Source organism: Benincasa hispida, chromosome 5 (assembly GCF_009727055.1).
Source record: "Benincasa hispida cultivar B227 chromosome 5, ASM972705v1, whole genome shotgun sequence".
NCBI classification, from domain to species: Eukaryota; Viridiplantae; Streptophyta; class Magnoliopsida; order Cucurbitales; family Cucurbitaceae; genus Benincasa; species Benincasa hispida.
In genome coordinates, this window is record NC_052353.1 from 60,663,932 (window position 1) to 60,680,851 (window position 16,920).

At 35.8% G+C, this 16,920-nt stretch overlaps 1 protein-coding gene across 4 annotated transcripts; it reads right to left on the bottom strand.

Annotated features, from left to right (window-relative positions):
* Positions 1-3,756: 3,756 nt before the first annotated feature.
* Positions 3,757-7,523, bottom strand: LOC120078411 (glucose-6-phosphate/phosphate translocator 1, chloroplastic-like). Of its 4 annotated transcripts, XM_039032681.1 has the most exons (7): positions 7,463-7,523; positions 7,039-7,261; positions 6,204-6,417; positions 4,985-5,113; positions 4,720-4,789; positions 4,020-4,150; positions 3,757-3,934 (listed from the first exon to the last, which is right to left on the bottom strand). In XM_039032681.1, exons 2-5 carry the CDS (start codon positions 7,254-7,256, stop codon positions 4,748-4,750), a joined length of 603 nt encoding a protein of 200 aa, XP_038888609.1. In that variant the 5' UTR covers positions 7,257-7,261; positions 7,463-7,523; the 3' UTR covers positions 3,757-3,934; positions 4,020-4,150; positions 4,720-4,747. The 4 variants fall into 4 exon arrangements, 3 of the variants coding, with proteins under 3 accessions (XP_038888609.1, XP_038888610.1, XP_038888608.1); XR_005482009.1 differs by lacking the exons at positions 7,039-7,261; positions 7,463-7,523 and adding an exon at positions 6,727-7,018; XM_039032682.1 differs by lacking the exon at positions 7,463-7,523 and having other exon boundaries at positions 4,020-4,168; positions 7,039-7,426.
* Positions 7,524-16,920: the final 9,397 nt, after the last annotated feature.

The window sequence follows — 16,920 nt, forward strand, 5'->3', positions numbered from 1 at the left end:
TCGCATGAAAGATGGTTCCAACATTAGAGAGCGTGTTCTCTATATGATGGTCCATTTTAATGTTGCTGAGGTTCATGGGGCGATGATAGATGAGATAACTCAAGTAAGTGTGATATTGGAATCTCTCCCGGAGAGTTATCTGCCCTTCATAACCAATGTTATTATGAACAAAATTATTTATAATTTGGCCACGTTGTTGAACAAGTTACAGACGTATCAATCTATGATGAAACTTAAGGAAAAGAAGTAAATGTTATTTATCAACCTAAGAAGTTTTTTAAGGGGTCGTCGTCTGGAATAGGACTCACTGATAACAAAATGTTTGTTCCTTCTTCTTTAAAAGATAAATCTGTACCGATGAAGAAGAAGGGTAAATGGAATAAGAAAACCACTGCTAAGAAGAAAAAAAAAGGCCTCCCAAAGGAAGGTGTTTCCATTGCGAAGAGGATGTTGAAACATGGTAAATCAGATTTACTAGTATTTGGCTGAAAAGAAAGCGGAAAAGGCAAAACAAGGTAAATCAGATTTACTAGTAGTTGAAATATGTCTAGTGGAGAATACTCACCCAACCCGGTGTAACGGTTTGGATGGATGATATAAATTGCTCACACTGATGCGATACTACATCTAATTATGCGTTAATTATGGATGTTCATGTAGTATGCCATGTGTTGTCACAAGTTTCCTTACAATGGAACCAAGTGTAATTCCACCGCAAGTTTCTCGGTATGATCCGAGGTCAAACACAGGGATTGGTTTAGGTTATTGCGGTACGTTTATGATACATGCGACCAGGTTTTCAATCTTTAAAAGTGTGTTTGTACAAGTATATAAATTGCAATAAAATAAAGGAAAGCAGTAAAGATGCGCTAAAAACATAAAAAGATAGTAAACCTAAACTAGATGATACAAGATACAGACTACATGTACAAGATGCTGGGATTAAGGTTGGCTGTGAAAGTTATGTAAAGACATGGGCTGGGGTGACAAGTCTTATAAACAGAATAGAAAGAGAAAGACAAATAATATAAACAACACAAGTTCTTAATTGGATCGAAGGTACAAATACTGTTCCACTCTTCTCTTGGCGTACACCTCTCAGAGACTAACGTAATGAACGCAAGGTTGCTTCCATGTCTGGAAGTACTACTCGCTTTAGTTAACGCATTCTTCTGACCTTCTCTCGATAGATCAGAATGACACCTTCACTTCTGCTTTCACAGGTGAAGATGCCGTCTAGCATGCTTTAGCTAAACGTATTTTATATCTTTAATACATATTAAGTTCTTAGTGATTCATATTGCTCATCAGAGGATTAAGAAGATATCATGGAGAAAGTGATAGGTGGGTGAACGAAAATGGACAGAAAATGGTAAATGGAATTTATCGAAACATTTAATATTTCTACTAAGCGTTTGATACATGGTGTGTGAATGAAGAGATAAAGAAAACATGAACTACATAATGAAAGAGAGATAGAACGAATACAAATAGTGCCAATGTCTTGACATAGATTCAATGGAGATCTGCTTGCCGGACAGGATGGATTTGATGGTAGGAAGAGCTTCCCTCTCAGGCTTGCTCTACCGATAGTAGGGATCTTTGCACAGAGCTTTTGATCGGGTGTTTAGTAGGTTGGATCTGAGATTCACCTCTCGGCCTTATCTCATCTTCTTCCTGGATTTCTTCTCTTAAGCACTCAACTCAGCATTCTCTCTACAATCTAGCAGCACTTAGCCTCGTATCAAGTAGCATATTTTTCTCTGAAATCAATGAGGTATTTATAGATGCAGATCTTTGACTCCGGCCTTGTGGTCCCCACTCATGGTTATGGTAATTTCGAAGATGGAGGGATATTATTCCTTCTGTTATGAAATCTGACCGTCAATTCTGCACAACCGTTAGTTGTACACGTGTCTCAATCCTCCACTCTTGTGTTGCTCAGTTGCATCTTTCGATCATAGGTTCGCATGCGGTGTTTGTTTTTATTACTGCATGCGGTTGAAACACAGCTCTCGGATCGATTGTCGCATTACGCCGCCATTGCGGTATTCGTCTCTTCATTGTTGATTGACGGGCGCAATGTGACAGAGATGCGTTGATTAGTCTCTTGTGAGCCTTGAGTGCAAGTAGTGACTTGGTCTCCTACAAAATAGAGTAAAGTTTGGCTTATCTTCCATCTTTTTGGTGTTAGTGGGTGTAATCGCAAACATTTATAATTATTGCCATATTAGGCTAATTTTCATAAAATTAGCGCATAATTACTAACTTTTGGCCGCAATATCTAGATAAGGTGGCATAAATAACTTGTATTTTTACAAGTTATCACCTGGATATTAGATTTAGGCGCCGCTAATCATGTTTGCACTTTTCTACAAGAAATTAGTTCTTGGATAGAACTTTCTAAACAGGAAATAACTTTCAAGGTGGGAATGGGTGAAGTCATTTTAGCTCATGCAGTGGGAGATGTCAAGTTATTTTTTGGAGAGTCTTTTATCTTACTTAGGAATGTGTATTATGTACCTAAGATGAAAAGAAATTTAATCTCCATTTCCTATCTGCTAGAAAATATGTACAAAATATCTTTTGAATCTAATGAAGTGTTTGTTTTTTCAAGAGGTGTTCATATTTGTTCTGCAAGACTCGCAAATAACTTGTACATATTAAAACCAACTGAAGCAAAGGTCATTCTAAATATAGAGATGTTTAAAACGGCTGAGACTTAAAATAAAAAATGGAAAATTTCTCCTAACGCCTATCTTTGGCACCTCAAACTTGAATTAATCTCAATAGGATTGAGAGATTAAAAAAACAGTCATCTAAATCAGTTAGAAGATAGTTCTTTACCTCCATGTGAATCATGTCCTGAGGAAAAAATGACAAAAAGATTTTTTTCTGACAATGGTTTTCGTGCCAAAGAGCCTCTCAAACTCCAATGAGTGTAAAATCATGAGGAGGCTATCAATATTTTGTTAGTTTTATTGATGATTACTCGAGATATGGCTACATTTACTTAATCAGTCACAAGTTTGAAACTCTTGAAAAGTTCAAAGAATTTAAGACCGAGATAGAAATTTTTTTAAGTAAAAGAATTAAAACCCTTCAATTTGATCGAGGTGGCGAGTATATGGATTTAAAGTTCCAGAACTATCTAGTAGATCATAGAATTCAATCCCAGCTCACAACACCTGAAACACCACAACAAAACAGTGTTGTAGAAAGGAGAAATCGAACCTTGTTAGACATGGTCTGATCAATGATGAGTTATGCTCACTTACCTCAATCCTATTGGGGGTATGTATTACAGAAGAAATTTGGGCTTTAATGTTGGTTTTAAACCGACATTAAAGATAGTGTTATTAAAGCCCTTTAATGTCGGTTTTAAACTGACATTAAAGGGCCTCAATAACACAACCTTCAATGTCGGTTGCAACCGACATTAAAGACATCCAGTGAAATTTCTGACCAACATTAAAGGTCTTTAATGTCGGTTGCAACAGACATTAAAGACCTTCAGTGAAATTTCCAACCGACATTAAAGCCTCTATTTTTTTTTTTAATTATTAACCGACATTGAAGTCCGAATCTGTCTATTTTTTTTTAAAATTCCGTTGCTGAATCCATTTTTTTGGTCAAAAAGTATAACATGACACATCATCGTTGAACGTTGTGGCTATGACATAATATTCATGTATGGATTTTAAATCTATTACATTTAATCCACAAATTCTGCTATAAAATTATAATTTAAAAGGCTATACAATAATTCGGGCCTTGAAAACACAAATTACAAGTAATACAAATATTATGATTTTACAAACATTATGAGATTACTGTCTCTCTCCACTTGGTAAGTATGGATCCTTTCATAATTCTTCTCGAACCAACCCCCTAGCTTCAGCAGTGTCTAGTTATAGGCATCTTTGTCTGACCACTGTTGTTCAAAGGATCACAAACAAAAAAAGTTTAAGACAAAGGATTGAAAGTGAAAATGTGATAAGAATTCATATTCAACTAACCGTGTTTATTGGGAATGTGCATAAATGGTACATTCAAGGCAAAATTCTTGTAGTGAATGTGTTAGATCTAAAGTTCCCCAAGAAAAAGCATAAAGAGGTTGCGATACCAAATATTTACTCTTTTGTTGCATCTGCAAAACAAGAAAACTCTAAAGTTGAATAAATGAGAGAATCTTCTTTTTCAAGATCTTGAAGAAGAGAAGCTTGGCTACCTAGATATGAGATATGAAGACAGTGGAAAATTTTCGGCAGCATAACGATGGTACCACAACAAAACAAAAAATTTACCTTGAACCTGTTCAAAGAAACACACTCCCAAAAATGTTTCACAACCACTTGTTCTCAACAGAACTATTAGAATTCCCAAAAAATGAATATTCAAGAACACATACATCAATAAGCAAATTTAGCTCATAATATACTTTAAACCTCAAAAGTTGTCACAAAGACTACCATAGTGTATGAATAACCCACAAACTACCATAGTGCGACCTACAAACTCAAGCACCTTGAATAAAATCTAAATTACAAATAAATAGTACCCATGAGTCATAAACGGGTGTTACATTCTAATCCAATATGGTTCAAAGAGAAATAAGCACATTATAACTTCTCAAACATGAATTTTCATATCATTAGAGTCACTTGAAAACACTTAGAAACTGTGCTTAAAACTGCAAGCATTCAAAAATGTACTTACCAGGAACAATTTTCACCTGAATCACCTGCTATTGCAAGAGATTCATTTCCTCCCCACCCCTTCCAAACACCTAAAAAATACACAAACAAAAAAGGTTTTAGATAAAGGATTGAAATGAAAATGTTATCAGAATTCATATTCAACTAACTGTGTTTATTGGGAATGTGCATAAGGGATACTCACTTGACGCTTTTAAACAGGAGAGAGTAGCAACTTTAGATATAAAAACAAGTCCAATACTCAAGACAAGCTAAAGGATACTCACTTGACGCTTGTAAACAGGCTCAGGCTTCAAATGTCTAGCATCATTCCAGAAAACCTCAGTATCGGAACTAGATCGGTTAACAAACTGATCCCATGCTTTTTCATGAGTTAGCCATTGTTGAAGATTCTCCTGAAATGTTCAGAAGTAAATAGCAATTAGCATCATACTTCCACGACAACATAATTTGTGATTATTGAAACTTTTAGAGCAAAAGAAGAGAGGTCCACATAATAATTTATGATTCATAATCAAATAGGCAAAGGAGACAAAAGACAAGGTGTTCTCTTGTCATTATTATGTATTAAAAACCATTTCCCTCCTTCGATCCCTTCAAACCTCCTTTTCTTCCTTCCTCATCTTCTCGAACAAAGAAGTTGCAACAAAATGCTTAATAACTTACTTAACCCACCCATATAGAAACTTATAAATCTAAACATTAATTATATATACAACAAGACAGCTGCTTGCTCCTGCTTCATTACAATAAAAATTTTGGGTCTTAAATATTCCGAAACGACCTCATGGCTTCTCTTTCTTCGCCTTCTTTGTTGCTTTTTTCCCTTTTCTTTTTTGCCTTAAATGTACTATGAGACATACTTCCCTCTCCGATACATTAATGCTGCATTATCGTAAACCTAAATTTGTGGTTCGTTTCTTCTCTTTTCATTGCTTTGCTTGCAAACAGAGGAAAATATTTGGTCAACAAATTATATTGATTATGAAAGTTGGTCTCTCATTATTGCATTCAATCTGATGTAAATATTATCAAAGATGCTCAAGAATATTAAGGGAAATATAAACATTCTTTTCAAGGAGGGAAGAAAAAGAAATGTCAACAAAATTTGTTTCTATACCCTGTAAAGGAAAAAATAGAAAATCGATTTTCGACATTTACATTTCCGAGTCAGCATTCAAGAAATTATGCGACAAACAATGAAGTCAGAATTCTAATATCTTGTGACCAGAGTGCATATCACAGAGTTGGCAATTCTGTTTCTATATCTTTTTACCCCTATTCTTTTTCTTTGTTTTATTTATATTTTTTATTGGGGGCTTTGACATGGGAATAATGTGAACACATAAACCTTATCTTATCCTAACACAAGTATGGACCAATAGGTTATCTTCAAGACCCATACTAATAAGATGAGATGATATATTTACTAAAGAACCAAGAAGAAGAACCAAGGAAGAGAAAATTCAAAGAACAAGGAATCACCTGCGAGTATATGAAGGTTCCAAGAACTGCAATGGCAGCTCCAAGAGCATTGACTGGCTGCACAGGTGTGCGGAAGATGATGATGGAAGAAACTGTGACTGATATACGTTTCATGGTGTTTCCAATGCTAAACGTCAAGGGAGAAATCTCATCCAAGGACATGTAAGACACCTGATTATAGAGATGGTAGAATATACTTTGCGCTACAACCCACCTATATTTTTTCCCATATAGTTACAAAATTACGTTAACAGCAAACAATCGATACAATAAGCATTATTTTAGGCTCAAATCAGCAACACAAGATTCAATCATATGACAAACATCATGCAACTTGCTTAATTATAAATTTGAATAACAAGAAAATAATATTCCTATTTCAAGCTCATTCTACAAATCCATGTTACTACTTCAGAAGTAGCCAAAAAGATTACCAAGTTTATTATGAGATTTCGCATAATTTTTTTTTTGTCCTGAAACTAGAAGTGGTATTTGGTTTAATCTAGTTAGGTGTTTAAACAACCATTTCTAGAAATTATTGTTTGAACCGTCAGGATGCTCCCCCGCATGAAATTGATAGAAGGACGCTTTCTATTTTAGTTCACAAGTATGAAAATGAAAATCCCATAAGCAAGACATTCCCAATATTAATCAGGATGGTTTTACTTTAATAAAGTACAGTGCTCAATAATATCATGTTAATATATTGCTTTAATCAGACAGAAGAATCATCAAACGAGCAATCAAATATGGAGAAAACATGAATAAAGTGGATCAATCATTAGCTGATAACTTCCCAATCGATGCCAAGAAACGAATATGTTAATAAAATTACCAAACAAAATGATGTCCAATTTGAGAAACTGCCGTTTGCCATCCAGCAGCCCACAATTGTGGTCCTTTCACAGCAAATGCAAATGGCGTCAAATGTAACAGAGATAAAATCGATAAACATGCATAGTAGTTCATCTCGCTAACAGATTTTCCCTTCATGCCCCTCTTCGAAAATATGTTGCGGAATACAAATGCCAAGTTTGATATCATGGCACCCATGAAACCTGAAGCAATAAAACCATAGGAGAGCAATTATATTAGAATTGATATAAGAACACCGTAGAGGGACAACATTTGTTCCAACACAAGCCAATGTCAGCAAAACATAAAACAACATACAAGTATTAAAATATTCCAGTAATGTCTCAACTTGAAGTTTAGAGAGACAGAGCAGACTAAAGATAAGGAATGTAAACTACTTGTACATTAGTGAATGGTTAGCATGATACACAATAATCTTGAAAAGAACAACAATCGGCGAGGGCCGAGAATCAAGGATGCTGCACCGAGAGGGTCCGGTAATACTTCGGCAGCTGAGAGTGCAGCGCGTGCGGCGGCAGTCGATGAGAGGTGTTGAGCAGAGACGAACAAGCGGCGAGGCGAGGTGCAGTGGCTGGTAATGGAGGGAGGAAGTGTGGGGGGGGGGGGGGGGGATTGAAGTGGGAAATGAAAAAAATGGGGGAATGGGTTTTTTTTTTAAAATAAAAAAGAAAAAGCGTTCTTTAATGTCGGTTTAAAAAATCGACATTAAAAGATCCTCTTTTTTAAAAAAAAAAAAAAAAAAAACCGACATTATACATCCGGTTTCATTTTTTCCAGCGACATTAAAGCCCAAAATTCTTGTAGTGATTATCTAAACGTTGTTTCTTCAAAAAGTGTTTTCAGAAACACCGTATGAATTATGGAAAGGACGAAAAACTAGTTTATGTCATTTTCATATTCGGGTTGTCCAGCACACGTGTTTGGTATAAAATCCTAAGAAACTGGAAACACGTTCGAAATTATCCCTCTTGTAGGATACCCTAAAGAAACAAAAGAAGGTTATTCTATGATCCCCAGAGACAAAGTATATGTATCGACAAACACATACATTCTTGGAAGAAAATCATATTAAAAACCATCTACCTTGCTGTAAACTAATATTGCAAGAAATGACCACAAGATGCTATAGAATCATCAACAAGAATTATTGATCAAGCTGGGCCATCAATAATTGTTGTTGGTCCCGTCACGTCCATCTCAAGAGTTGAGTAAGCCTCATCATAGTGGGAGGTTTATTCAACAACCTGAACACTATATGGGTTTAACAGAACTCAAAAACATCATACAGTGATATGGCTTAGAGGATCCTTAACCTTTAAAAAAGGCAATTGAAAATGTTGAAAGGGGAATAGTGGATAAAAGCCATGGACGTTGAAATGGAGTCTATGTACTCAACTCTGTCTGGGAACTTGTAGATCACCAACTAGGGTTAAACCTTATAGGTTGCAAATGGATTCAAAAGAGAAACAAGACCAAACTGGCAAGGTGCAAACCTATAAAGCAGACTCATGAAAAAGGTTTTACCTAAAGAGAAAGGGTTGATTTATGAAGAAACTTTTTCTTTAGTTGCCATGATAAAATAAAATAATACTTCTATCCATTGCCACATATTATGACTATGAAATATGGCAAACGGAATGTCAAGATAGCTTTCTGAACGACCATGAATGACACTTGATGAAAGTCTTTTGTGTCTCAACCACAGGGTTACACAAAAGGATAGGAACAAAAAAAATCTGTAAGCTTAAACGATCATATATGGGCTAAACAAGCTTCGGATCTTTGAATATAAGATTTGATACTGTAATCATAATCTATGGCTTTTCGAACAGAATTTGACGAACCTTGTGTATATAAGAAGATAGTCAACAAATGTAGCATTCTTAGTTCTTTATGTTAGTGATATCTTCGCTACATCTGGGAATGAACAATTTCCTTGCTGACGTAAAGAGATGGTTAGAAACACAATTACAAATGAAAGATTGGGTGATGCTCAATATGTTATAGGAATAGTATCTTTTGAATCGAAAGAATGGAAACCTAGCACTATCTCAGGATTTTATATTGACAAGATTGTTCAAGATATAATATGCAAAATTCCAAAAGAGGTATGTTATCTTTTAGACATGGAATTCATTGTCAAAGGAACAGTGTCCTAAGACGCCTCAAGATGTTGAGGAAATGACAAGAATTCCATACGCATCTGCAGTTGGGAGTTTGATGTACGCAATGTTATGTACATGCCCTGACATATGCTTTGTAGTTAGAATCGTCAGCAGGTTCCCAATCCAATCCAGAACACAGTCATTGGACTACTGTAAGAAAACATCCTCAAGTATCTAAGGGAATGGTTGGCTATAGCTTGTGTATGGACGTAAGGATTTGATCCTTACCAGATACACTGATTCTGATTTCCAGACTGACATGGATCCAAGGAAATCTACTTCAGGATCAGTTTTCACTCTCAATGGAGGAGTTATAGTTTGGAGAAGCATTAAGCAAAGTGTTATTGCTGTACTCCACAATGGAGCAGGCTACGTAGCCGCAGTTGAAGCGCTAAAGAAGCAGTATGGCTACGTAAATTCTTGCTGACTTGAGATAAAGCCAATGAACGTTGAAATGGAGTCTATGTACTTCAACTCTTCTAGTGACTTGTAGATCACCACATAGGTTAAACCTATAGGTTTGCAAATGGATATACAAGAGAAAACAAGACCAACTGAAGGTGCAAACCTATAAAGTCAGACTCATGACAAAGGTTTTACCCAAAGAGAAGGGGTTGATTATGAGAAACTTTTTCTTTAGTTGTCCATGATAAAATAATTAGAATACTTCTATCCATGCCCAATATTATGACTATGAAATATGGCAAACGGATTCAAGAAGCTTTTCTGAAGCCATCTTGATGAAAGTATTTTTGTGTCTCAACCAGCAGGGTTCATCAAACAAGGAAGGAAACAAAAGTCTGTAAGCTTAACGAATCCATATATGGGTTAAAACAAGCTTCAATATTTGAAATATAAGATTTATACTGTAATCAAATTCTTATGGCTTTGAACAGAATGTTGACGAACCTTATGTATACAAGAAGATATCAACAAAATTGTAGCATTCTTAGTTCTTTATGTTGGTGATATCTTGCTTATTGAGAATGAGACCAATCTTCCTTGCTGACGTAAAGAGATGGTTAGCAAACACAATTACAAATGAAAAGATTTGGGTGATGCTCAATATGTTATGGAATATGGACTCTTTGGAATCGAAAGAAGGAACCCTAGCACTATCTCAGGCATTTTATATTGACAAGATGTTGTCAAGATATAATATGCAAAATTCCAAAAGAGGTATGTTATCTTTTAGACATGGAATTCATTCGTCAAAGGAACAGTGTCCTAAGACGCCTCAAGATGTTAGGAAATGACAAGAATTCCATACGCATCTGCAGTTGGGAGTTTGATGTACGCAATGTAATGTACATGCCCTAACATATGCTTTGCAGTTGGAATCGTCAGCAGGTTCCAATCCAATCCAGGACACAGTCATTGGACTACTGTAAAAAACATCCTCAAGTATCTAAGGGGAACGGTTGGCTATATGCTTGTGTATGGACATAAGGATTTGATCCTTACCAGATATACTGATTCTGATTTCCAGACTGACATGGATCCAAGGAAATCTACTTCAGGATCAGTTTTCACTCTCAATGGAGGAGCTATAGTTTGTAGAAGAATTAAGCAAAGTTGTATTGCTTACTCCACAATGGAAGCACAATACGTAGCCGCATGTGAAGCCGCTAAAGAAGCAGTATGGCTACGTAAATTCTTGTCTAACTTGTAGATAAAAGCCATGGACGTTGAAATGGAGTCTATATACTTCAACTCTGTCTGTGAACTTGTAGATCAACCACATAGTGTTAAACCTATAGGTTGCAAATGGATCTACAAGAGAAAACAAGACCAAATTTGAAAAGGTGCAAACCTATAAAGTCAGACTCATGGCAAAAGGTTTTACCCAAAGAGAAGGGGTTGGTTATGAAGAAACTTTTTCTTTAGTTGTCATGATAAAATAAATTAGAATACTTCTATCCATTGCCACATATTATGACTATGAAATATGGCAAATGGATGTCAAGACAGCTTTTCTGAACGTCCATCTTGATGAAAGTATTTTTATGTCTCAACCAGCAGGGTTCATCAAATAAGGACAGGAACAAAAAGTCTGTAAGCTTAAACGATCCATATATGGGTTAAAACAAGCTTCAATATCTTGAAATATAAGATTTGATACTGTAATCAAATCTTATGGCTTTGAACAGAATGTTGACGAACCTTATGTATACAAGAAGATAGTCAACAAAATTGTAGCATTCTTAGTTCTTTATGTTGGTGATATCTTGCTCATTGGGAATGAGACAATCTTCCTTGCTGACGTAAAGAGATGGTTAGCAACACAATTACAAATGAAAGATTTGGGTGATGCTCAATATGTTATAGGAATATAGATCTTTTGGAATCGAAAGAATGGAACCCTAGCACTATCTCAGGCATCTTATATCTGTCTCTTATACACATCTAGATGTGTATAAGAGACAGCATTCTAGGAATATAGATCTTTTGGAATCGAAAGAATAGAACCCTAGCACTATCTCAGGCATCTTATATTGACAAGATGTTGTCAAGATATAATATGCAAAATTCCAAAAGAGGTATGTTATCTTTTAGACATGGAATTCATTTGTCAAAGGAACAGTGTCCTAAGACGCCTCAAGATGTTGAGGAAATGACAAGAATTCCATACGTATCTGCAGTTGGGAGTTTGATGTACGCAATGTTATGTACACGCCCTGACATATGCTTTGCAGTTGGAATCGTCAGCAGGTTCCAATCCAATCCAGGACACAGTCATTGGACTGCTGTAAGAAACATCCTCAAGTATCTAAGGGGAATGGTTGGCTATATGCTTGTGTATGGACGTAAGGATTTGATCCTTACCAGATACACTGATTCTGATTTCCAGACTGACATGGATCCAAGGAAATCTACTTCAGGATCAGTTTTCACTCTCAATGGAGGAGCTATAGTTTGGAGAAGCATTAAGCAAAGTTATATTGCTGACTCCACAATGGAAGCAGAATACGTAGCCGCATGTGAAGCCACTAAAGAAGCAGTATGGCTACATAAATTCTTGGCTGACTTGGAAGTAGTTCCAGATATACAGCTACCTATCACACTGTATTGTGACAATAGTGGTGTTGTTGCCAACTCGAAAGAACCAAGGAGTCACAAATGTGGAAAACATATTGAGAGGAGTACCATCTCATCAGAGAGATAATACACCGAGGAGATGTGATCGTCACGAAGATAGCCTTTGAAGACAACCTTGTTGATCCATTTATGAAAGCCCTTTTGGCTAAAGTGTTCGAGGGCCACCTGGTTGGACTAGGACTCCGAGCAACATAATCTAGGGCAAGTGGGAGAATATCTATGGCGTTATAGAATGGCCTAGTTTATTATATTTTCCCTTTATGTTTCTCAACATTGTTATGTATATATTTGTTCTAACTGAAGTTTTAGTCCAAGTGGGAGATTGTTGGGAATATCTTAGAACTCGTAGTTCATAAATTTTGTGTTAAACATTCTATTTATCATTAAAATATTATTGAGTGTCTTATTCAATAAACTTGTTGATTTTGCATTCTATTATGAAAATCCAATAACATATCCATGACAATAATATGAATACTTTAACTTTATGTGGTGACATAAACATGATCAAGTTAATAGTATATAGCCTAAATGGTCCATAAATATATGGATGAAATTGGGTATCTCATCTTGGTAACACTATTGGATGCGACCCATTATATAGGAAATACAAATGATGTGATCCAAAGATCATTCATGTAGAGACATGTGAGTGGGTGCATCCTATGTAGGGAGTTTGTATATAGACTAGACCACGAAATAGTCACTTTTCTCTATAACGACCATTTACTGTTAAAACTGACTATTTCATACTTAAGCAACCTAGGATATATAACTCGATCTTAATCCTAAGCTAGCTATGACCTATTGTTTATTCGGGATTATCCTTTGATCTGCATGGGTTGCATGGGTGAGAGTAGTCCAACAGCACTGCTCAATAAGCCTTCCATTTTAGGGATAAGACTGGATGGATAGTTAGGGACATAGCTTTGCAAGATGGAATTCACTCCTACCCATTTTTAGGGTTAGCAGATAGGTTGTTCTCTTAAGTGCTGATTCTAGGTCCTTAACAATCAGAGCCTCGCCTTCTCATGATAGAGAAGGACATGATTCATAAGTGGTATTATGAATCGAATTGTTCATTAAAGGGTCAGTGGGAACTTAAGGAATGATATGTATTTACAGAGGTAAAACAGTAATTTTGACCCAGCTGTAATTACGAATGATCTGTGAAGGATCAACTGATTATCGTTTATATGGAAAGAAATATATCTATAGTGAGGAGAATGCAACTATCGAGCTATAGTGGTGTGTTTTGATAGTTAATGAATAGTAATTAATTCGATTAAAGAGTTTTTAACGAATGATTACATATCGTTGGAGCTCATGATATATAGGTCTATTAGGTCCCTCTACTAGCTCATTAAATGGGAATAACAAATTGAGTATTGATGAATGAAATTAGGGTCTTCGATTGATTGTATATGATACAATTATGAACGTTTAATTTTAATTGAAATTAAACGAAAATGGAAAATCAATTAATATTAAAATTATGATTTAAATATAAAATTGATTTATTGGTGATATTGATATTTTATTAATTTAATATTTAGATATTAAATTAATATNAATTATGATTTAAATATAAAATTGATTTATTGGTGATATTGATATTTTATTAATTTAATATTTAGATATTAAATTAATATTTTTTAATTAAAAATTTTAAATAAAAATCAATTAAAAATTGTTTTATCTAATTAATTATTTTTAATTAATTTTATAAAACTATTTTAAAAAATAAAAATAAAATAATAATGATTTTTTAAATCCTTTTTAGTTAGTGGATTTTTCCAATTTTTGGAAAAAAATCCACTAACCATATGTTGGGGTTGATGCCCTAAAGTCTCGTGTCCTGTAGTTTGTAAACAGTTTGTACGAACGCTTGTGCTGTTAATATAAGATATTTACTTCACATCTTGTATTTTTTGCTCAGTTACTTGTTTTATTTGCTTTACCACAAACTAATAAACATAAAATTCCTGGTTATCTGTATGTGACTCAAGTATGTATGTGGTGACATACAAGTGGATCATGTCTTAAGTGATAACTAAAATGGTCTATAGTATATGGATATAGGAGGGAAACCTTATCTTGGTAACGCTATGGATGCGGCCCGCTTTGTGGAATGGTCACAAGTGTTGTGACTTGTCACAGATGGTCTGATCTTGATAATTCATATTGGGGATATGCGAGCGGGAGCGTCCTATACAAAGAGTTTATATAAGACCTGACCACGAAGTGTTAACATCTCGTTATATAACACCGTTCATGACAGAGACTTCACTTCACTAGGATGACCATAAGTAACATGACCCAACCTTGAGTGAGTTGGGAACTCCTGCCATTGAGGGCGGTTCTTTGATTTATGTGGGTGCAAGTGGCCAGGTCGCCGATTCAAACCTACCATTTTGGGGATTTGTCTGATTTGAGAGCTGGAAACTCAGCTACACAAGATGGAATTCACTCCTTACTCGAGGCAGGGGTAAGTAGATAGATAGCTCCCTTAAGGGTTGATTCTGGGGCTTAAACGATGTGGCACCACACATCTTCTCTTGGCCGAGAGGTGTTCACACATAGTTGGACTATATTATATTGTTCATTAGAGAAATCAGTGGTACTTAAGGAGTAAGATGTAACTACAGGGGCAAAACGATAATTTGACCCAGCTGTACTTACGAGCATTTGTGAAGGGTCATCGTACTCATGATTGGTTATATCCGATGGACACAGAAATATATCTATGGTTAAAAAAGAGTTTCAACTTGGTTCTTTAGTGGAATGTCTGACAGTTAACGAAATGGTGGATCATCGTGGCTAAAGAGTTAAGTCAGCTATTTACGGACCGTTGGAGTTCGCAGCCACGAGGTCAATTAGGTCCCCTGGGTAGTTGGGGATAAAGTCGGAGAACCAGTGTTTGGGTTAATTTGAAATGTTCAAATTGACAAGAGGAAGTTCGATTATATATGATATAATTGGGCTGGTTAATTATATATGATATAATTAGCTAAATGTATGAGATACATTGTTTTGGAGGAAATTAATATAAATATGATTTATATCAAGTAGAGGAAAAATACTATAGTAGATATTTGATATCAAACTATAGGAAAAAATATAATATGATTATATTTATTAATTAATTAGTTGATTAATTATATGATAAATAATCCAAAAATTCACGTTTGGACGTGGGTTAGTGGGAATGAGTCGGTTATTGTAACTGATGAAATAAAAATGAAATTGTTTCATTTTTTGAATGTTTTTCGTCAATTGTTCAAAAGAAATCGTGAAAGCGGGTTGGTAGTATTGTAAACAATCGCTTAAAGAATCGAGAGCCTATATGATAGTTGCCTCGCACATAAATGATCGCACACTAGTTTCTACATGATCGCATAGCTTCTCTAAACGATCGTATAGTATGCCGATTTTGCTAAACAATCGTGTACCATTTCCCAAACGATCGTTCAGTAAAATCTATACGATCGTGTAGCTTCTCCTAAACGATAAGCATTCTGCTACGCGATAGCATCTTTTTCCCTCCCACTTGCTTATCGCCTACACATTTCGGGTTTCCTCCTTCCTGTACCAAATTCACCAAAGACCACGCTTTGGGTTCTCACTCCGAGAATACCCGGGGCTCTTTTCTGGCTGTGTCATCACCACGGAATTCGTGTTCACGGTTGTTCGTGTTGCTGCAGTAGACGCTTTCACTGGGCATTGGTAAATCGCATGGAGGTTTTCCGCTGCTTTGAGTGTTGAAGTTTGAAGAACGTCTTCAATTGGTATGACACTCTTTCCCTTGTTATTTTGTTGTTCATATCATGCTGATAATTAGTGTTTGTTTGCATAATTGTATGTTTTGAATGTATACTGTGTATTTCGGTCACAGTGAGATCGAAGCGATCCGAACGTGCTCATGGAACTCTTCGGTAAGAGAACCTTCAATTGGTATTAGAGTCAGGTTCTTATACTTTAATTTCATCTGTTGCAATGAAATGACATATACATTCATGGTGGGTGCATTTCTACACTGTTTAATGGTTAAACTTGTTGTGGATGTGCATATTTATGGTTGTTTTCGGGATGATTAGCCTCAGTTTGATTTAAATCCTTTTACATTTGCGGTTGTTTGTAAAGGCCCTTGCGTTTTTTGGGCATTAATAATCGTTATTGAGTCTGTATTCAAAGTTTGTTTGAAGTTTTGAGTCGTTCGTCGAAGAAGATCTGGGCAAGCGTTGCAGTTCTTCGAAGAAGGAGGCGATCTAGGGTTGATCGCATCGTGCAGAAGATGTGGTACGTGATCGCTGTTGATCGCATCCTAAATTCATGGAGTACGCGATCGCTGTTGAACGCATCGGTTAAACGATGGGGTATGCGATCAAGAGTTGGTAGCATTGGGTTGACGATCGATATGCGATCGCTGAGTATCACGTCGTGTAGATGATGAGATGCTCACGGATCGTTTAATGCATGCGCTAGAAGATTGTTTAGGTCAAAAAGCTTCATCGCTTAGTAACTAACTAAACGATCGCTTAGTAATGCACGGTAAATCGTTTACCGGTCATCGCGCT

What these genes read in the sequence shown, in the direction of transcription:
- LOC120078411 (XM_039032681.1), bottom strand. Translation starts at nt 7,256, where the DNA reads ATGGGTGCCATGATATCAAACTTGGCATTTGTATTCCGCAACATATTT. An exon ending in ATTGGACATCATTTTGTTTG is followed by an intron (nt 6,418 to 7,038) that starts GTAATTTTATTA and finishes GAAAAAATATAG; the next exon opens with GTGGGTTGTAGCGCAAAGTA. An exon ending in GAACCTTCATATACTCGCAG is followed by an intron (nt 5,114 to 6,203) that starts GTGATTCCTTGT and finishes TGAACATTTCAG; the next exon opens with GAGAATCTTCAACAATGGCT.